Source organism: Bos indicus, chromosome 10 (assembly GCF_029378745.1).
Source record: "Bos indicus isolate NIAB-ARS_2022 breed Sahiwal x Tharparkar chromosome 10, NIAB-ARS_B.indTharparkar_mat_pri_1.0, whole genome shotgun sequence".
In the NCBI taxonomy this organism is placed as follows: domain Eukaryota; kingdom Metazoa; phylum Chordata; class Mammalia; order Artiodactyla; family Bovidae; genus Bos; species Bos indicus.
Genome location: NC_091769.1, coordinates 51,163,690 through 51,186,817, shown reverse-complemented (window position 1 = coordinate 51,186,817; position 23,128 = coordinate 51,163,690). Strand labels below are relative to the sequence as shown.

Here is a 23,128-nt window from a genome sequence, read left to right as displayed (position 1 = left end):
CTAGGTTTTTTATTCTGCCTGTTCCATGTCCTTTCTAGTCCAAAGTAGGAGGATCCTTGGACGTCCTTCCAAGAACTCTTCTATAACCTCAGACCAACCACGTATATTGCTACTGATGTCCCTGTAATTGTATTGGATAAGATAGGTCTCCAGAACTACTGAAACTGTCAGGAGACTGTACAAAACTTCTCCAAGCAGCAAACAAAAAGTCAGTCTCCTGGTCACCCAACAATTTTAGGACTAGTTATAAAATTAATTATCCATTCCATACTAGGATTACCGGTAAGCACGTATGAGTTACTGCAGTGCCAGTCTTAAGGATATAATCAACTTACCGTATGCTAGAAGTTGGTTTTAAAAATAAAACTTAAATTAGGTTAAACAAAAAATGGCATTGTCCACCACAGTAACTGATATGTACCATTAAGTTAGAACATGTCTTCAAAGTGTTAAAAGAAAATTAAACCAATTAAAAAATAAAATCAAGGTGCTAACTTAATTCACTAAATTGATAAATTTGAAAATAAACTCATTTCAAAAATAAGATTTTGAATAAGGAATGCTTTATTTTCACATAGTTTACTGTTTTTCTAAATGTCACCAATTTTTAAACTCTACTTAGCATCAAACATACCTTTCTCATTTTCTTCTTCCTCAGCATCCTGAAAGTCAAAGAATAATCAAATGTAAAATGAATTCATTTAAAACTGGATTTCAGTAATAGTACAAGATCTATCAAGTTAAATTGTAGAGTAATATTAATTAGAGACACCTACTACTAACAAACACAAGATATTCCAATCAGAACCAAAACACAAAGAAATGTAGCATATGTCTAGTATACATGACTTAGACAAGAAAACAGGCAAATATATCAATAGTTATATCAACAATAAACTGGAATATTTAGTTTCACTACTCAAAACTGGTTTCAATTACCCAAATCTTACTCATATTAAAAAGCTGCTAGGAATTCCCTGCCAGACTGGGGTTCAATCTCGGGTCTGGGAACCAAAATTCGACAAGCCATGAGGCATGGCCAAAAAAAAAAAAAAAGAGAGAGACAGATACAAAAAGCCACCAATAAAAAGCCTGCCCTGATAATTTCACATGACTCCTTTCGAACGCACTTTTAGGACATACTATTCAAAATGTACCAGAAAATATAACATGAAGACATACTTTTTCAAGGGATGAAATGCATATTAATAAACAAAGAACATTCCCAATTTAGGCATCTCAGAAGTAAGAAGAATGACAAGAGTAGTTTCAAATTCTTCATTCCTTTCTATCTGTTAAAAATGAATTCATACACTGTCTCATACACACTGGTGGTCAGCCAATTTAAAAACGGTATTTGCGCTGCAGGTAATCAAAACAAGTTAATAATTTTATTAAATGACTGATTTTAATTTTTAAATATGTGCTATTTTAATTTTTATACATGTGACATCATATAATCTAAAATTAAGCACGTAATGGCTTGAAAACAGGAATATCACAAAGAGGAAAATATTTACACCAAGCAAAATATTGCAAAAATAACTGAAATTATAACAAGATAGAAACATTTCCCAAAATTAAAGATCATAACAAATATGCATAAAATTAAGGTATGTTTTAACTTACAACTTTTAAAATAAAAGCTGAGTATAAGTAGATCATATTTAGTCAAGGTGGTGTGAAGCTACCAAATGCAAAGCCTTACAGTAGTGATTCTCAAACTTTGATTTTGTATCTGAATCTCCTGAGTGACTGCTAAAACAGACTGCTGAGCACCAACCCCACAGTTTCTGATTCAAGACTGGAGTAGAGCCTGGAAATTTGCATCTCTACAAGTTTTAGTGATGCTGATGCTTTTGGTCCAGAGACTATAGATTAAGAACTGTGCCTGAGAGTGACAGCCTAGCAGTGAAATTAGACTTAAGGCAAAATTTAACTGTAAACAAAATTTTAAATTTTAAATACATATATCTCCTAACACAATTTTAGGTTCATGTAAGTCCACATTTCTTAAAAATAACAACTATTTTATCATATGCTCAGTTACATTTGGATAACAAATATATTTCTAAGAAATCATTTAAAATAATTTTTCAACTTCAAGTTGACATATACGTGCCCCATTTAGGGAAAGACCAATTGTTTCACAAACTAAAGTAATAAGAAGGAAACTGAAAACCCTGAAACAACTAAGCCACAGGCTTAGTACAAAAGCAGATGACTAACTGGTAGCACTGTGACTCCCATTATATACGTCCATTATACTGTGCTCTAATAATCTCCTAATTGTTATACTGGAATTTAGTTTTAATCATTATATTTCTATTGTGCAACATTTGCAAAGTAAAGAAAAATGATTTGACAGGGTGGACTGGCAAGCAGTGGCAGGAAAGAAAGGATGAGTTATGCTGGAATTACTGAAAAAATCTTCTTCTCCCAAATTCTCTTTTAGTTTAATAATTTATCTTAAAGGGATAAATAAACTGGAATATCTTCACTTTTACTTAAAAGAAGAACAAAAGAACTTAAAGAATGCAACTTGCTTCTTCTTTATCTACTTGTAATTCAACAGCACACCACTTCTAAGTTATTTTTTAGAGACTCAGTATTGATAAGATTCAAGGAAAAAAAGAAATAGTCAAAGTATTTGCTATTTTAAAAAACAAAATGTTTTTAAATACTGTGATGTAAAAAACAAAATATTTCTGTTGTACTTTCTGCCAAGTAGAAAGTTATTTCTAGCTGCTAAAACCATCAGTAAGGTTTGCCTTACTTTTGTTGGTTTTTAGATATCTATCCTAATCACTCAACAGGTCTTCTGAAGGGTTTCCTAAGTTTAGTTTCTAAACGAATGGTAATGCTAGCCTTATTATATACATTTAAATGCCCCAAGGAAAAGAATCTGAGCCAATTTCTAGAAAACAAACTGATTACAATGGGGGTAGAGCGCAGAAACAACTAGGGTTAGTAGAAAAGATGAGCTACTTTAACTCTACTAAAAGAGTTAGTAGAAATATGCACATCCATATTTGCATTATATTTCTATGTGCAATAAACATAGAACTACTAAGGTTGAATCATTTCTTGCAATAAAAAAACAAACCAAGAAATGCAAAAAAGATACTGTGAAAATTTCCCTGAATATGCACAGACATGATATGTGCCTTATTTCAAAATAATTTTCCTCCACTGAAAACATGTTTTCTCAGAATGAGGAATATGGTAAATAAGTAACCACCATGAAAAAGCATGCTTTTAATTAACTACTTTTTTAGTTTATCTTGAAAAAACATAATATTTCACATATGAAAATGAAGCAAACGCTTTATAATGTTCATGTTGTTTATCTTTGTAATCGGATCTACAACCCTTAAATGCCAAAAATCATACAGGGGCGTATAGCTCAGAGGTAGAGCATTTGAATGCAAAAATCATACAGAAAGCTTCTCTATTTTTATTTCATTCTAGGAGCAGCAAAAACTTATGATAAAGACAAATCTAGGACTTACTTTTCAGTTAACAAAGTGTTAACTTTCTACCCATTCTAGTACCTTTCCCAAAGGTTAATCTTGTGATACATGTATACACAAGTGCTAAGTAAGAAGACGTCTTCTGGAAGGCCTCCTTTCCCTTGACTTGTACATAAACACTGTATTCAGTCTCACTAATAGGTCAAAATAACCCTAAACCACCAATTGCCTATCACCTACCTGGACATATGCTAAAGACCATGAGAAATAAGAAGTACTAGCACATAATAAGTACTTAATAAATATTTGTTGAATGAGTTTACTGAATAAATGTACTGTAAGACACTGCTGTTTTTAAGTGGAGGGACTTAACTAACTGCTCATTTTATGTAGGCAGAGGGTTTAACTGCAGCACTGTGTTAAGTACAATGGAATTCAGAAAACATTTACTAGTGCGGAGTTACTTGTGAAAAGAATACAGACTAGGCACCAAGATACGTAGGTATTTATTCTATCTTTACCACTAAAACAGTTTTACTCTGTGATATTGTGATCTTCCTGGGTCAAGAAGATCCCCTGGAGAAGGAAACGGCAACCCACTCCAGTATTCTCGTCTGGGAAATCCCATGGACAGAGGAGCCTGGCGAGCTACAGACCAAGAGGCTGCAAACAGTCGGACACTGAGCGACTAAACAACAACACTGTCATCTACCTAGGTGAACTTCACCTATAAATTAGAGATAACATATGACCTAAATAGGACATACAGGATTATATAAGACAGTGGGTGTAAAAAGTTCTCTGTAAACAGTAAAACACTATGTAAGAGAAAGCTTTATGGAAGAGACAGATAAATCTGGCTTTGAGAGTTATACGACTTCATATGGCAGAAAAGGGAAGGTACTTCAAGCTGATGAAGCATTGGGGCAAAGGCAAATAGAAAAAATAATACATGATGTACTCACAGAAGATTGACAAGACTGAAACTAGAGGAAATTTTTAAGAATTAAAGCATTACCAAATATAAACATTCTGGAGAAAAATTTCCAAACAATTCTAAATAACTGATATCTCTAAGCTAGTAAAATAATACTACAAGTAATCACTAATTACACATGTACTATGTGAAGGATATAAGATTGCTCTTCACATCAACCTAGCAGGTAAGACTTACAATGTTCATTTTACAGACATGGAAATGGACTAAGAGAAAACACTTTGAAGTCACAATATTTTAAGTAACTAACAGAAGTAGAATGTAAACCAAATTCTACCTGGTTAAAAGCTAAAGCTCTAAGCTTCAAGTCAAAGCCTGAAGACTGGCTTTAAATAAATAGATACCTATATAAATGCACTTGCCTATTTATATTTTTAAAGACAAGGAATAAAACAATTAATCCTGAATTTAAAAAAATTCACCAATAAGGGGATGGGTAAAGGGGACTTTTTTGAATGTATACTTTCTTAGATTTGACTTTGGAATCATGTAAATATTTTTAAAAATTATAAAACTAAAATATCTATTTTGAAATAATTATAGATTCACAAGAAGTTACAGATTAAAATTAAAAAAAAAAAACTATATTGAACCTGAATATGTATTAGTTGATGGTCATATAGAAAACTAATCTAAAACACACTGATTTGTTCATTCCTAGAGGGTATATCCTTGTAAGAAAGATAACTTGAGTGGGAAAAAACGTTATTTTCAGAAATCACACTGGTGATGGTGTTGGTATTATCATCCTAGGACTATTGTACATATACTGTGAGATAAAGGAAATAATTAACTTAGAAGTATCCCTTATGAATTCAAAATCTATTTTATCTTAAAAGCAAAAAAACAACAAAAACAAATAAAAAACACATTCTCTAGCACACCGTACATTGAAAAGGCCTAGAAAACACGAACAACCCAGAGGCAATGAACACCCCACTCCTACCATCAAGATTATTGTCTCAAAATACCATTTACCACTAAAAGGAAGAAGTGGCTAATTACAGGTCTGGAGCAGGAAATAGAAATCTGAACCAGACAGCAAGGAAGTAAAGACTACTTGGATCACGTTGAAAGGATTAAAGAGACAACCTGAAGAGATTCTCAGATAGGACAATCTGAGCATTAATAAGGATAATAACTACAATGGATTGAAATACACTAAAAATATTTAAATCCATGAGTTCAAAATGAAACAGAGGGGCAAAAAGAAAAAAAAAAATCAGTCACTATCAGACTGATAGTGAAAATTTGTAAATAAAGGAAAAATAATCAAACATATATCCTGGCTTTTCTTTGTAAATGATACCACAAGGTAACCAAATAACAGATGAGAAGCTTTTTCCCAAGGAACATTCCAGCTAACAAATAAAGAAAATAAAAGAATATCACCACTTTGATTAATTAAATCAGTGCAGTACAGATCATCAATGACTGGTAACATCAGCAAAAAGATACAGTCAGACATTATATGTATCCAAACAGAAGAATACAACACTACCTATGAATTAGTTGTATCTCTTGGGGGGATGGGGATGGGGTGTCAGAATCAGATAGCAAACCTCAGGATCCTATAAACAACAATTTAAAGGAAATACACTAAACAGTTTAGAGGAACATGTTGACTAAATTTACAGGAACATAATCAGCAAAATACAGACGTTGCAAGCTCTGTGAATGACAGGGGGTGTCAAACTATGCGAGATGCTCTTTCTGCAGCTATTTTTATTGAAATACCATGTCCGTTCATTTACCTAATGCCTGTAGCTGCTTGCACACTCAGTGGCAGAGCTGAATAGCTGTAACAAGGCGCTCAGTCGTGTCTGACTCTTTGCGACCCCATGGACTGTATGTAGCCTAACCAGGTTCTTCCATCCATGGGATTTTCCAGGTAAGAATACTGGAGTAGGTTGCCATTTCCTTCTCCAGGAGATCTTCCCAACCCAGGGATTGAACCCAAGTCTCCCGCATTGTAGGCAGATGCTTTACCACCTGAGCCACCAGGGAAGATCCCAGGCCCACACAGCTAACATATTTTCTACCTAGCCTTTAATGAAAAACTTTGCCACCTCTTGCTGTATATGATAAACAATTTGATTTCTTTAACAAATAAAGTGGGGGGGGGGGGAGATGAACAGAAAACCTATAGATTGAAAGAGGCCTAAAAGACATTTCAATCAATCACAGTATCTCTATCTTATTTGCATCAAACAAATAAACAGATTCAAATAAAGCTTTCTTTAAAAAAAAAAAGAAACTAAAAAAAAAAAACAACTTAGGACAACTGAGTATTTGAAGATATTTTTAAAAAATCACATATTACGAATAATAATGTAAAAAATAGAAGAGTTCTCTTTCAGAGATATACACTGAATTTTTAAGGCAAAATATGTCTGGAATTTGTTTCAAAATAGTGCAGAAAAGGAAAAGTGAATGGAGGTACAGATGAAACAATCCTGCCCGTGAACTGCTGAAGCAGAAGCTGTATGACGGGTATACTCTGTGCAGTATTCCTTGACATGCACAATAAGACAACACACTCATGAGTCATGCTCAGAAGCATCAGCATCATGATGGAATGGAGATACATTCATATATATTTCTACATATTCCACCATACATCATTAAGGAAGAGGGAAAAAGGTCATTTTACTTCTCTGAAGATGTAACCTTCTCTGAAGATGTAACCTCCCTGACACAATAAGCAAAACTTGCCTTTTGATAAGAAGTAAATAAGGGTTCTTTCACTCTCATGATGGAATAGGAGAGCAAGGCCAAATCTAGCCCATAAAAATTTGCAAAAATTAAAAAAAGGCACTCATTCCTTAAGATACTTCTGTTAGATTTTTATAATACATGCATAATCTATTATGAGAATGGGGACACTCAGATGTAACCCTTCACACACTCCAACTTGTGCAATGGAAGGAGAGGCCCTTGATGAAAATTTAAAAACTTTTTACCAATGAATATGAGAGTTCAACTCTACCTTTTTGCAAATTCAGTTCATATTTAGAAAAGGTACTCCTCCAATTTTGGAGTTAATCTTCCTCATCTATATTTTATCATTCAAAACTGAACATACCTGAGGATAGTATGGGGGGAAGTCTACAGACTTTCACAGTCCTAACATTTCCTTCCTGAATATTCCCAACTACCAAAAACATTTCCGCCAGAAATGCAATTTCTCCCATTACAATGAACACAGAGAACCAATATACAGCCTCACCAGCATTCCAAATGTAAGAGAGCTGGGATAAAGAAGGAGTGACCAGAGGTAATCAGCTAAGCAGGCTATGAATATACACCACATTATATATACCCTTGCAGCAAATATTACAGTGAGGAAATAGCACACCTGATCACTGTTTTTCCTAAATCTAGTAAACAGAGGGAATGGGAACCCCTATCTCTATTTGAAAGTATACTATTTAAAGAGGGTACATGAACAAGGTATTCTTGAGTACACAAATGGGAAAAAGATAAAGGTTAATTTTTAATACAGAAATTGAGCTATAAATGTCTGTTTATAGCATCTGTACATCATGCTTTAAAATGTACACTATGCACATCACATAGATCAAAAACAAAACCTAATGCACAATAGAAGTCATTTTCTACACATACACACACATACCCACATGTATACACATATCCCAAGTAAATTACTTAAACAGATTTTTATCATTTTTATACTATATTTATCATAGGGGTGTTCAATTAACAAAATTTTAAAGCTTTAATAGGATATTAGTACTTTTAAACGATTTATTTCATACCAAAGTGACCAAAAAAAAAAAAAAAAAACAAGAAGTGTGAAGGTTTCCCAAAAAACTGATAACTAGACTTCTGTTTTAGAAAAAGGATAGACTGTTTTTATTTTGAAAATGGTAGGAACCTTATTTTAATAACTTCCAATTATCTCCACAGCAAGAGAAATTTCAGCCACCAATTTAAAGTATTTTGTATATACCATGTAACTCAGTATTATATTTAAGGCAATTTTATGAATTAAATAATTATGAAGTCAAAATGAGATTCCTTTTCCAAGCCCTTCCACCCAACAATATCAAATTTATAGGACTAAATGTAAACTTACTTGGGCTGTTAGAAAGGTATCATCTTCACCTTCTTGAGCTTCAATTTCCTAAGTAAAAGGGTATACAATAGCTTTGCTTTACAAAATATCTGGGTAACATGAGAATGCTTTTATGCTACACCCGATTATCACTTGCCTCATGTTCTGTGCAGTGTCTATGGATACCACGGGTATTAAGCCAATGCTTAATAATTCAGACTATATTTTTATGCCAACATAAAAGCTTAGTCACATTGATAGAAGAATTAGAAACCAAAAAGAATTAGAAACAAGTCTTTCATGAGCCCTTCATTTACTAAGCGAGGTAGAACATAGTGTTCTAAGCATGAATACTGACCCCCTATTCCACTGATTTTCTTAAGATGTACTAACATGCTTCAAAGCAGGACAAATGGTCTCTTTCATTCAAAGAGAGATTTAAAAATTATACCTTTAAAGCTTTTAAGTTAAACTTTCATAAGTAATTTCCCCACCTTTGATAATAACCAAATAAATGCAAATTAATGTTTTACATCTACTAAAGTAGGAAAAAAAAACTTACTATCTGGTAATGTTGGCAAGGTTAATGTTAAATTGGTACACTCTTTCATAGTGGGATAGTAAACAACTTAAAACTTAAATATCCCAAATTAAAAGAGTAGCTTTTAAAAGACACCCAGAAAACAGTCTAGTAAATTATGATGTAATGTATGAATTTTGAAGTAATTATATATTATGTGAAAATATATAGACTAAATAGCAATTTATAGCATGATAACTACTAGGTAAAAATATATACATATGTGGAAAATAATAACCAAAAATTGAAAGGTCATCTTAGATTGCAGGATTCTGAGTGATTTATAAGTAACTTTAAAAATATATTTTTTCAAAGTTCTGTGACTTCCACATTGAACTAGAAAAATACTTTTTTTATTATTTAGTACTTAAACTGTATCACGTTTTAAAAAAACTGGCTAAAGACCTGACTTTCGATGTCCTCTTTTTCTATATCTTCTACTGCTTCTGCCTCTATTAATTCATGAGCTGTCTTGTTCTCTTCTTCAGAAAGTAACTCCTTGGAATGCACATTTTCTTCTTCATTTTCACCAAATTCTTCAGAGTCCTTCAGTTCGTCATTTCCATCTTGTTCATGTGCCTCTTGATTCTCCAATTCACAGTCCTTTTAATGGTAAGAAAATTTGATACAATTCGAGGCAAAGTACTGTGGGCTATTCACCAAACCTTTTTGGTAATTTACATCTCTAAATGCTTTCACTTCTATCATATTTTGACATTACTCTCAGAGTCAAAGTTCAATAATTTTATATTACATACTAACTGTGCCTTTAAAAACAGAGGGGGGTCTAATACCAAGGTCATTAAACTATGCATCTGAGTTCCCAAATCACTTACACTGAAATACATATACGGCTAATTGGATTGCTCTCAAGTTCCAGTTATAATATTTACCAAGTCACATCCTATGAGCTTTCCTATAAGACATGGCTTCAAAGAAATGACTTCTTCTTTCTACACGCCAGTTTGGCTTACCTTCAAAGACTGTAGACATCTTATATATGATAATATAAACTTTATTTCTAATTTATAATAAGGAATCCCAACTGTTACACCAATGTCTGTTCTTACAAATATGCAAATAACTAATCAGTTTTGAAATCTACCAGCATGCCACAAAGCCAATTAAACAGGGAACATAGATTGGGATTCTCTCTGTGAGGGAAAGAATATCTGTTTGCCTCTCAAAGTTTATGGATATAAGGGTACCTCAGTAGAAATAAAGAAAAGCAGCTATCAGCCTAGTTCCCTCTCTCATTAACTGCAGACAAAGGGTTGAAAGCAATGGACATTCTTCCTCCTTTCTTACTCTTATGGTGAGATTTAAAGGAGTTAAACAACAGATTTAAAGGTTTCTGGGTTAAAGGGGGACAAGTGTAGTGTATAACTATTAATTATTCATAGATGAACTGCAATGAGGGACTAGAAATTTCTGGGAAGGTAGGCACAGAGAAGAAACATGACTGTGTGGAAGGTGCAGTGCTTGGGGAGCAGGTCATCTCTGGGACAGCAGGTTTAACCAACTTATCTGCCTATGAGTGGGGGAAAACTGGGAACTGAAAATGGAGTCAGTGGTTGGTTATATGATGCCAGAAGAATTGGTGCAGAATAAAAAAACAAAACAAGGGAAGTCACTGAGGGAATTTCATCTACTTTGAAGTGACAATTTTGACTATTCTCACTTACAAGTAGAAGTAATTTCTACAGTATTCACATATCTAAGCAATAGGTGATATTTACCCACCATCACTGTATAAATTCCAAAATTCCAACTCTGATAAAGTATATCCACTTTGTTTCTATCATATTTATCACACATGAGGATACCTCCAAAGGGAAGAAGAAATATAAAAAAGTAACGATACATTTAAATAGAATTTTGTAAAAGTTCTTTTGTTCTTTTAGACATTATGACCAGGTTAATTTAATAATTACACAAAGGCATCCTTTGTGGTACATATATGACAGCAATATTACATCTCCTTGTAACATTTTATGGAGAAGGCAATGGCACCCCACTCCAGTACGCTTGCCTGGAAAATCCCATGGATGGAGAAGCCTGGTGGGCTGTAGTCCATGGGGTCGCGAAGAGTCGGACACGACTGAGCGACTTCACTTTCACTTTTCACTTTCATGCATTGGAGAAGGAAATGGCAACCCACTCCAGTGTTCTTGCCTGGAGAACCCCAGGGACGGGGGAGCCTAGTAGGCTGCCGTCTATGGGGTCACACAGAGTTGAACGCGACTGAAGTGACTTAGCAGCAGCAGTACATTTTAAATGACTGAAACATTTTTGTGCACTGAAGAGTGGAAAGGAAGTTAGAAATTTGAAAACTAAAAGGGTTTTTACTAAGTCACAATGTTTTTCCAGCTTATGGATAGTTTTGGCTTAATCATACACTCACGAGTGAAGACAACTTGAGAAAATGAGAGCAAAGGAATAAACCTAATGGAAGATATACCACAAGGATAACAGAAAACAAAGACTGAACAGTCCTTAAAGGCTCAAAAAAAGCCGGTTATAGGCATGCAATCACCCATTTTAATGATCCCTGAGCACATATTTCCTGAATTACCTGACTTCAGGGCTAACTTCTCAACCAAACATCTCTTTCTCTCTGTGCCTGCCGTCAAAGTGCAAGATACAAACAGTGAGGTACATGGTGCCTATGTAGCCTGTGTGTGGGGAGGGTAGAGAGTTAGATGGTAGGAAATGGGTGAGTGAAGGGACATGAGCTGACTTCATGGTGGACCACACAGACATCTGACATGTTATGGCAATATGACCTAACTGTACATAGAAAACAGAATACATGGGGTGTAAATGTATGTAATTTAAAAGAACTATGCTCATTAAATAATTCCTGCAAATGCCACACTACTTAAGACCTAATGATCAGTCAATAGGAGATCACATTTCATTAAAATGAAAACAACAACAATAAAAACTATGATTATAAGCAACAGTATATAGAACTGCCACAACCTCAATTAAAATTACATACTCTGTTCTCCTAGTTGGACATTCTTAAAATAAAATATATTCTTTTTAAACCAATAAAGACCTGGTTTATTTATCTTTAACGGGCAAAACACATTTCTTAATCTGATCTTCACTAAGTAGCAATACATCAGCAACCTTCTCCATTTTAAAGACTACATTAATCTGATTTCTGTATATTATTTATACAAAAGCTAAATGTGATGGGCAGTACCCTGTCCAGGAACTAAGGTATAAATTGTCCTGTACCTGTTCCTCTGGCCCCTATGTCTCCCCGAACAAACATTCTTTGCTTTGCTCATTTAACTGAAGTTATTTATTATATTTCTCAACTTAGTAAGACTGACAATATTATTTGTCTCTATACCTATTTACCAACATATTTCAGTGTCTATCGTTAAAGCAAAATGCATGAATTCATCATGCAAAATACTAGGCTCAAAACAGACATCTTAACCTGTGTAATTAACACTTTACCTTGACAAAAGCATCATCTTCCACAGAAGCATCTCCACTCAACTCATCTGCTTCCTGTTTTTTACCTGCGAAAGAAGGAAAATGGGCTAACAACCAATATTTTATTACTTTAAGAGCAAAAAACATTCAGGCAAGTTTACCCCGAGGTATCACTATCCACTCCCAAAATCATCTGACAAAGCAAATGCCAACTGCTTATAAACCACCTGGCCATAGCTGTCCCAAACCAAAAAAAAAAGCTTTATGAACAATGTCATGCTGTTGCGTTTCACTAAAATAAACTGTGCAAATAATTAATCCTACATATGAACCCATCATCTTCACTGACTTGACATATGAGATCCATTTTTCTTTACACCAAATTCTCTACCTTCAATTCTCCCAGAAGCAGCATCACCTTTCAACAGTACTCTACTAACTATACATAACCAGACATCTGATAGCTAAATTCAAGACTCATATCCCCCATAAAGCCTTCCTAAGTTGTTCTTGTCAACAAGCTTTATCTAAAATACAATTCTCACACTTGACACCTCACAACCCATGACCAGCTGACGGCATACTGCCTTGTTCTGTTGGGTACCTCTTGCTCATCATTTAAAGAAATACCTGCAGTACAGTGACTGCTTTTATGTTTATTTTGTGTTTCTCCAAAGGCCTAAATATTAAGTAGTGCTTTAACATGATGACTGATTTAAGGCAAGTAGAAATTACTTCAGACCAAAAACTGTTAACAGCTTCCAGACAGACTACAGGCCTCCCTGACCCAACCCTCAATTTCAAAACTTTGAAAATTGGTGGTTGGAATTTTTTTAATGTTTTACACACACACACACACACACACACACACACACACACACACACACACTCTTTCCACAGATCCAAGGCTAAAAGTGCCTCACACACACAGGTTTTCCACAGATCCAAGGCTAAACGTGCCCCCCTCACATACACACACACACACACACATACACACAAATTTTCCACAGATCCAAGGCTAAAAGTTTGTGTTTTCAAGCAAGTCCATAAAAATCTACTTAGATAACCCATAATGTATCAGAAATGCTATTTTTAAAAAATCACAGCTGTTAAAATTTTACTACTAAGGTTTTAAAAATTTATTTATTTTGAGATGTTAATGGATGTCTTCTCCTGAAGCCAACTAATCAACCTTTCCTTGGCCTAAAACAGGAACTGCCACATACCTATCTCAAGCTTCCATGACCCCAGAGGAGAGAGTTTGGCTGTGAGGTAACTGTAAAAAAAAAGTTAGGTTAACCCCCTTTCCCATGTCTCTTCACCAGCTCCTATCTGCCATCTAATCCCAATTGGAAATCCTTTCCATGAATGAGAGATAAAAAGGGAACGAGATACTGGTTCTTCCAGGTATGTGAAGATGAAGAGTAAAGAGTTTTCTTTTATCCAGTGAGGTAAAAGAGGTCTTCATATCCCTGAGGGCTTGTGTGAAACAAAAAAGAAACAAAATGTGGAACTTAGTGGCATTTGTATTTTAGAGAAAACACAAATTAGAAGCTACTACAAGGGCAATGAGGGAAATGTTCCTTCCTTAAAAAATAAAACAGTATCAGGTGAGAAAGAGCTTAGTAAACTGTTCTATCACAGATCACAGAAAAAGCAAGAGAATTCCAGAAAAACATCTATTTCTGCTTCACTGAAGCCTTTGCTAAAGCCTTTGACTTTGTGGATCACAACAAACTGTGGAAAATTCTTAAAGAGATGGGAATATCAGACCACCTTACCTGCCTCCTGAGAAACCTGTATGCAGGTCAAGAAGCAACAGTTAGAACCGGACATGGAACAACAGTCTGGTTCCAAATTGGGAAAGAAGTACGTCAAGGCTATATATTGTCACCCTGCTTATTTAACTTACATGCAGAGTACATCATGTGAAATGCTGGGCTGGATAAAGCACAAGCTGGAATCAAGACTGCAGAGAGAAACATCAATAACCTCAGATATGCAGATGACACCACCCTTATGGCAGAAAGTGAAGAAGGATTAAAGAGCCTCTTGATGAAAGTGAAAGAGGAGAGTGAAAAAATTGGCTTAAAACTCAACATTCAGAAAACGAAGATCATGGCATCCGGTCCCATCACTTCATGGCAAATAGATGAGGAAACAATGGAAACAGTGACAGACTTTATTTTCTTGGGCTCCAAAGTCACTGCAGATGGTGACTGTAGTCATGAAATTAAAAGACACTTGCTTCTTGGGAAAAAAGCTATGACAAACCTAGACAGCATATTAAAAAGCAGAGACATTACTTTGCCGACAAAGGTCTGTATAGTCAAAGCTGTGGTTTTTCTACTAGACATATATGGATGTGCGAGTTGGACCATAAAGAAGGCTGAGTGTCAAAGAATTGATGCTTTTGAACTGTGGTGTTGGAGAAGACTCTTGAGAGTTCCTTGGACTGCAAGGAGATCAAACCAATCAATCCTAAAAGAAATCAGCCCTGAATATTCATTGGAAGGAGTGGTGTTGAAGCTGAAACTCCAGTACTTGGCCACCTGATGCGAAGAGCCAACTCATTAGCAAAGACCCTGATGTTGGGAAAGATTGAAGGCAGGAGGAGAAGGGGACAGGAGAAAATGAGATGCCTGGATGGCATCACTGATTAGATGGACACAAGTTTGAGCAACTCTGGGAGTCTGTGATGGACAGGGAAGTCTGGCATGCTGCAGTCCATGGAGTTGCAAAGAGTTGGACACGACTGAGGACTGAACTGAACTGAACTGATGCTAGGGAAGATTGAAGGCAGGAGAAGAAGAGGATGACAAAGGATGAGATGGTTGGCTGGCATCACCGACTCAATGCACATGAGTTTGAGCACGTTCCAGGAGATGGACAGGGAAGCCTGACATGCTGCAGCCCATGGGGTTGCAAAGAGTCGGAAGCGAATGAGTGACTGAACAACCACCACCACAATATAAAACCTTAAAGCTCTGAGAAGAAATAAGCTTTTTAAAGCTACAGGATTCCACCACCCACCCCCAACACCCACATCACCAAATAACCTATAGAGCAGAGCTTTTGAGTGATATTCCTTCAGATCATTTGCAAATACTATTTACTCTTTATAAATATAAAATGCATTTGTATTTTATAATTTGCAAAGCACTTTAAAAAAGTTCAGGTGATTTTTTTCTAGCATCCCACAGTACATAGGGCAAGTAATCACAACTTTACAAAAGAGAAAATGAACCAAGATTACACAGCCTGCCCAAGGCTAGTAAATGGCACTGTCAGACTGAGAAGCCAAGGCTTCTTCATTTCCAGGACTAAAATTCTTTCCACTTCATCTTACTATGACCTACTTAAAAGACATTATTTTAGTAAGAAGTGGTTAACTCAATTTATAGATACCATCTTTGAAATGGAAGCCCTCAGCATAATGACAAGCTACATATACTATGCACACTCCATGGCGAGTTTCAGTTTCCTTAATTTACTTAAAGGAAAACCAAATTACACTACATCAACAAAAACAACAGATGCAGTCACTACTGCTGCTCAAGCAGCTTCCACAGTGCAGGCACTAGGATACACGCTTCAGATATATCAATGCATGTACTTTATCCTCTTAACTAGCCCCCTTCTACAAAACACTGAAAAGTTAATCAGATTACAAAGCTAGTAAGGGCAGTGCTTCAGTTTAAACCCAGGTCTACTCCGCTCCTCAAAAACGACAAAAGCTTAGCTACAATGTGCCAGCAGTTAAAAATGTCATCTCTTTTAGCATGAACAGAGGCTCCACAAGCCACATCTGTAAAATTTTAAAATGAGAGAGTCACAGAGATTATGTAACTTGTCCCATGACAAACAGGCAGCAAGAGACAGAGATACAGAGAAAGGTCCAAATTGCTATCCTTTATTGTTTTTAACAATTGTATCACATGAAAGCACTGGACACAATGTGTCATCAGCTTATAAACATAAAAACTAAAAGGACAAGATTTTTCAAACATACATTAATGAAACTAATAATAACCTTAAACTGACATTCTACAAACTAATTTTTGACTGCTCTCATAATCTGTAACTGCATTTATTTACACATGTTCAATTAGCAACTATATTGTAATCTCTTCCTTTATAAAAAGTATCATCCTTCCCCCCGAACAAAGATAATTCACCTCTCAGACAGCTATGATGTTCATCATCCAGCCTAGAACCTAGTACAGTGCTACATAATGAGCATTATATAGATCTCGAAAGATGACGGTGTAGTTTCTAAGCTGAACGCTAGCAGTAAACAAAGTTCAGGCTTTTATTCAGCCTCACTGTGACATGCCAATCAAATCAGCATCATGTACAACCCCATATTGTCAGTAAGGACTGTAAACTTGGAGTTGAATGATACTACAAAGTACATCTATAGATTCCTAACTTTTATGATGTCACAGGTAAGAAATAACTCAAAAGTCAAATCCCACTTAATTCAACAAGCACCACCAGCTTAGACACATTTTTGTACAGTCAGTAACCATTTATACCTCATCTCCCATGTAAGCCTGTGCTATGAAATGTCCTATAACAAACTAATAAATGAATCTTTTGTCCTTCAAGGAATCTGGCATGAACCAAAGCAATATGAACTGGTCCAGAGGAAAGCAGCACCACCAGGATGAGGAAGCTAACTCAAAGTGCAATGTAAAAAAAGCCTAATTAATGCTTTGAGGAACAAAACTAAAAAAGAAATTGAGCATAAAGATAGTCTGAGTAGCAAAATAAAAAATGGAAGCAAAATCACTTATCATATCTCAAACTATCATAGTAGTAACATACAGCTATCTTGAAATTACATAAAATACACTGCAATGTTCTTTGCACGATTATAGAGTCAAAAGTAAAAATACACCAAAGGAAGAAGATGCTAAAACACCTCCTTATTTATGCATTGTAAGTTTGTATAGGTCCACAAACCCTTAATGAAACCACTGGGGCCAGACATGTTTTAGAACTGTCAGATTTTAAAAGAGTACAATAGTATATATACCAATTATTAATTTAAACCTCCCAATGGCTTCTGGAACAGTCTCTCAATTTATCACGGAAATAACATTATAAATAGCTTCATTTTTGCCAAACTTTTCAGAATACTTGTGTTTCAGAATTAAGAATACAGATTTCAAGATGAAAATTTGGTTTTCTCCTTATGTTCTTAAAAGGGTTGGTAATTTTCCTCTTCAAGTTCAGAAATACCTCCAAACACAAAAACAAAACAAAAAATCTACTTAGTAAGTAGAGTTTAAAGTAATTTGCCAAAAAACTTTGTGGCTGAGTAACTTTTCCACTAAATATTAACGGAAGTTATGAAACGCAGAAAAGGGTCAGTCACAAATTTCTGTTAGAGAAGAGGGAATAAGACTGAGACCAGGCCAAAGAGAACAATGTTAACGTTTCCAGCAACAACCTCTCCCCAACTGCACAAAATCTTAAAATAATCATGTACTATTGTCTTGTGTTAACTGTTTGCATATGTGTTTTAGCCTCTCTTGTATTAAAGAAATCAGATTTCTGATTTGCACATTGTGTTAAACATAGCAGTCATCCCATAGGTCATTTTATTATTTTTAAAAAGTCTACCATAAAGGTAATTCATATTCACATAATAAAATAAATCTGAAAAATACCAAATACATATTTTAAAAATCTCTTAACTTTATCATCTAAAGACAACCAAACTGAACATCCACACATACCTGTGAACATTTGCACAAGATTTTCAAAGGCAGCAAAAATGTAACTGAGTTCTTAGTGGATTACTTTTGTATCCTATTAAAAGAAAGTAGTACTGCTTAACTCTCAGCATTTTTGTGCAAATCAAGTAAAGCAATATGGAAGTTTTCTGAAAACTGTATAGAGAATTAATCACATGCAAATTGAGACTAATTGTGTAAGGTATAGAGAACTAACCAACAGGCAGAAAGGGATGAATGAAAATGATGCTAAGTTTCAATGAGGCTAGAGCACCCAGTGGTTCTTTAGCTGCTTGAGAATCACCTGGGGAACTTTTAGAAAATACTGATTCCTGGGCCCCCCAAAGAGTAAACAAAACCAACTCTCTGGGGGGCAGGAGCCTTGTATCTGTATTTTTTTAAACTTAAATGACTCTAATGTAGGTCAGATTGAGTGTAACCAAAGAAGTTGGAGTAAGAATATGAGGAAGGTTACTATTTTCAGATTCTCCAGACTAGAGAAAACTTAAATTCTGCCTACCTTCCACAAAACACCTAGAGTAGGTATAAACTTGTATTAGTTCTCAAAAAGGTAAAAAACAAACAAACAAACAAAAATCCTTAAACATAAACCTCTTACAAGTACATGCACATGTACATATACAGCTTAGATAAATAAAATGTAACTTCTGATAAAGTCAGAGTGGTGGAATTATGGGCAATTTTCACTTTTTTGTACTTTTCTGGATTATCTAGTTTTAAAAATGAAAATATTTCACTTTTATGATCTGGAAAACAATTCTGTAAAGCCATAATACAAACTATTCCAGGATACCAGAACTAGAGGCTAACTGGGACTGTGGAGTTTATGGTGTGAACGGTTAACTCCTAGAATTGCACCACACTGAGGCCCTTTTACTGTCATATGTGAGATCTTAAATAAATCAGTAGATTTCAGCCGTAAACCCTAAGCCATTATTCAACCTCTTCATTAAAGTCATTTCTGATGCCACCAACTGGTAATAATGATTGCTTTTTCCTCTAATTCCTAGACAATTCACACTTCACTTTACATGAGTTCATGAAAGAGAAAGTCAGAATCTTCTGCCCTTGATTCAAAATGCCTGGAAGGTGAATGACATGGGAGAAAGACATTTTCTTAAAGTACTAGAAAATTTTACCTATCTCTCCACCAAGATTGTTGATACACACCATATTTGACACGATAAAATAAAAGTAAAAAAAGTACTTGGATAATAAACATAATCCACCATATACAACTGCATAAATCGAATGCTGGTTTTAAGAACAGAGGTAAAACTGCCTGATTTTGTGAAATGAAAATGACATATACAACTTTTGAGGTCAGACAATATTCTAGCAAAAGTTATGAGGCTTTCCAACACAGCAACAACTTGGTAAGGGAGAAAAGGCAGGTGCCCATGATTCGTGTGTTCTAAAAGTAAGTGTATTTCACATATCAGTGTTTAAGGAGAAGCCACTAGTGTTTTTGAGAAAGGCACCTTAAAAAGAAAAATCATATAGAAGATAGTAAAGACTATTAATCTCTGATCCAGTGCTTCCTACAAAGAAATATGCAGTTAAAAGTAAGCACCAAAAGAAATATTTTTCAAAGCAGTTGTTAAGAAAGTCATCATATGACTCTTGGTATTCATTCAACAAATATTTTCTGAGCACCTCTTATGTGCAAAGCAACCTGCTAGGCATTACAGAAACTAATGTAAATAAAAGACTGTCCTTACCCTCACAGAGCTTCTAGCCCAGTAGGTACCCAAAAAAGATTTGATACTTTTGGCCTCAGAATGCTTCTCAATGCCACAGTTCTGATTAAAATTTCCTTAACATCCAAACATACTACAGTTAAAAAAAGTTACAGTTTACTTTGATACTATATTAAATTCATTTTATGTGGTTGATTACTATATTCTTATTTGGCATACATATTTTAGAAAGCTTAACAGAGAAAATATGCAATTAATTATACTGATTGTGTATACTGAGTATGGCACTTTACACACATAATCAAGCATTATGTCTGGATAAGCCTGTAATCCAAAAATATACTCTATAGTGGGAACAAATCAGATTTTTAAAAACTTAAAGTATTGTGAGTTTCAATTCAGTTAAATACTGACTATATATACTTCTGAATACTGCACTGATTAACTACTTTAAGTAACTTTTGCCAAAGTTTAGGTGACTCTAAAGGTTGAAAATGCAAAAGAATGATATGCTATTTACAAGTGAACCAAAAGAAAGTTTACATCTATAATCTCTAAAAGAGGCTAATGAGGAGTTAGTTCTACCTGTTTAACCGCTTTCTAACACACACCCAAATAATAACCATAAATCTCACCGGTGAAGCTTTCTTCTACATAGCAAAGAGAATGAGAAAAGGTTCAGAAGTGAGAACCAATTAAGCTACAAATTTCACCATACCAACTACAAGCAGATAGATTTTTACAAATATGTTAGTCATAAATATTTGGACTCACTATAACATTATCAACATTTGTTACAAATTTGTGAGTTTGTGCTTATAACAGTATTTTTAAAATATCCCACAAGATACTTAAGAATGCAGATTCCTTTTCCTTTAATCTGTCAAAACACAATCATTTTAACACAAAAAATTTTCTTAAGAAACAGGGCTCTGCACTTGTAAGAGAACAAGCTTAATATTTCACCTAAGAAATGTTACGACCCATCAAGCTTCTCTCGCCTTATCATTCAACACCATTTAACTTTTACTTGCTACATTAAGCCACATCATCATAAAAATTATTTATTTTGTCTAACAAGCTATTAAATGTTTTATCTTGCTCTTCTCTACATGACTGCCTCTAAGTAAACCCTTTCTTTATTCTTTTCCTATTTGATTTTAGTATGCTCAGCTGAAGAAATCTATATTAACTCAGGAACTGTGAGCTTTCCTGTGCCTTTCTTATATATCTATTTTAGCTCAACAGAAAGATTTTTTCTTCTGGCTCCTGGTTACATATAATTATTAAATTTTAGAATTAAGAGACATAGATGGTCTAGTAAATTTTCCACTTTTATAAAAAAGTAGACCCACTGAAAGAAAAGTAGTATGATCAAGATAAAATTATTTTCAAGACAGATACTAAGTGAAATAAGATGTCGCAAAAAGAACCTTATTTTAGAATAATATTTCATTTTAAAAATCTGTTAATTACTGATATATTTAAAGTTTCCCTATTCAAATTTGATGCCTAAAAGTTATTTCTAAACTTAAAATTTAAAATAATCTTATTTATAAGCATCTTAACTGTAAATTAATTCAAACCAGGTTCTTAGTTTGGGGTTTACATTATATTCTTTGTAATTCATAGGATTTTGAGAACAATGATAAATGGAACTCAAGGAGACAAGAACTATTTATCACACATGTCCCAGAATGAGTCTGATGTAGTACTCAGTTGTAGTCTGCTGCAGACAAATACTTAATATTGCAACTCCTAACTAAATACCATAAGATACCTTAACATCAGGATTATGGAAAAATTAAATTTCAAGTATCCTTATAATCTATACAAGAGGGAAAAATTAACATACTTATTTTATACACATACACATATATACCTATGTACATATGTATACTGAAAAACTTCTTAAAATAGTTTATTGCTGAATTTATTTCTAACGGTAAGATGAAGTTCCTAATGACTGAAAAAGAAAGGGATACACACAGAAATTAAAAGTAGGTGAAAATAAATACATGAGATTTACTTTACATGCTAAGTCATTAATCAGCTTGAATAACTTGGGACCACAGTGAACATACAACATCTATCAAACAACCACAATGTGCTAAATAAATGACATGAATCAAAATCATTATAAGAAATCACTGTAAGAAACAGGGTTAATTCCTGATGTACTTATTCCTGAATTTTTTTATGCTTCCTCATTTTGAAATTGCCTCTGGGTTTGTCAGCAGAGGCTTCTCAACATGCTTCTCTAACCACAGGGAAATGTATCTCTCAAAGTTATATACTGGGCAAGAATTAAGTGAAAGCCACATATCTTCAAGGTAACTCCTGTAAACTCCATTTCCACCAGTCATTCCCTTCCTATCCTGGAAATGCTTCTTAGCCCTTTTCAATTTCCTTTGGCACAAACAGGAGACTCTTGCAAAGGTAAGAAAACTCACATAGAGAGATACCATCAAGATGTCCCTGGTCCTGATACTCATACAGATTGCTTAAGCTCAAACTTGACTATTCCCTTCTTTTCAAAGTTATTCCATTCAACCATTTTACTGTAGCTGCAATCAATCTGGTCTACAGCAGAGAGCAGCAAATCGATCACTTCAAGCAGTAAAGAGTGTTAGGTTTAAAATGCTGCAGCTGCAAGGAAATTGTAGGCAGGTACCAGGATTCAGATACCCACACAATACCCACCCTCTAACACTGTCCTTATGGGACAAAGCAAGAAATCCATAGTTATTCAAATAAGGATTTCACCAACTAGAACCTTTTAAACATATCTAAGCCCCACTTACATTGTTAAAATGTTAACTTAAACCACCTTTACCTATTCACTAAATCACCATATCCCAGAAATATATTCTGGCCTAGTTTAAAAGTTAGAAAATTGAAATCTTTAATATATCCCTGTAAGTTAAAACTTTTTTTTAAAGCTAATTAGTCATGGATTTTTGGATTCTTTTTCCCCTACATTGTTAGTATGATTGGTGAGGTCTTTTTGAGTTTTACTGAAAATTAGAATGTATAATGGCCTAAATGCAAATTAAGTTCACCAAGACAAACAAAATAG

The 23,128-nt window shown here is 34.5% G+C and overlaps 1 protein-coding gene across 4 annotated transcripts in view; it reads right to left on the bottom strand.

Annotated features, from left to right (window-relative positions):
• The window catches only part of SLTM (SAFB like transcription modulator), a 43,902-nt gene that overhangs the window by 19,051 nt on the left and 1,723 nt on the right, over window positions 1–23,128 (bottom strand). For 2 of the 4 annotated variants that reach the window (XM_070796658.1, XM_070796661.1), the window contains exons 3-6: window positions 12,606–12,691; window positions 9,534–9,731; window positions 8,570–8,617; window positions 635–662 (exon numbers count right to left, since the gene is read on the bottom strand). In XM_070796658.1, coding sequence (XP_070652759.1) covers window positions 635–662; window positions 8,570–8,617; window positions 9,534–9,731; window positions 12,606–12,691 — 360 coding nt within the window. The remainder of the gene's footprint in view (window positions 1–634; window positions 663–8,569; window positions 8,618–9,533; window positions 9,732–12,605; window positions 12,692–23,128) is intronic. The other 2 variants (XM_070796659.1, XM_070796662.1) reach the window with 1 other exon arrangement.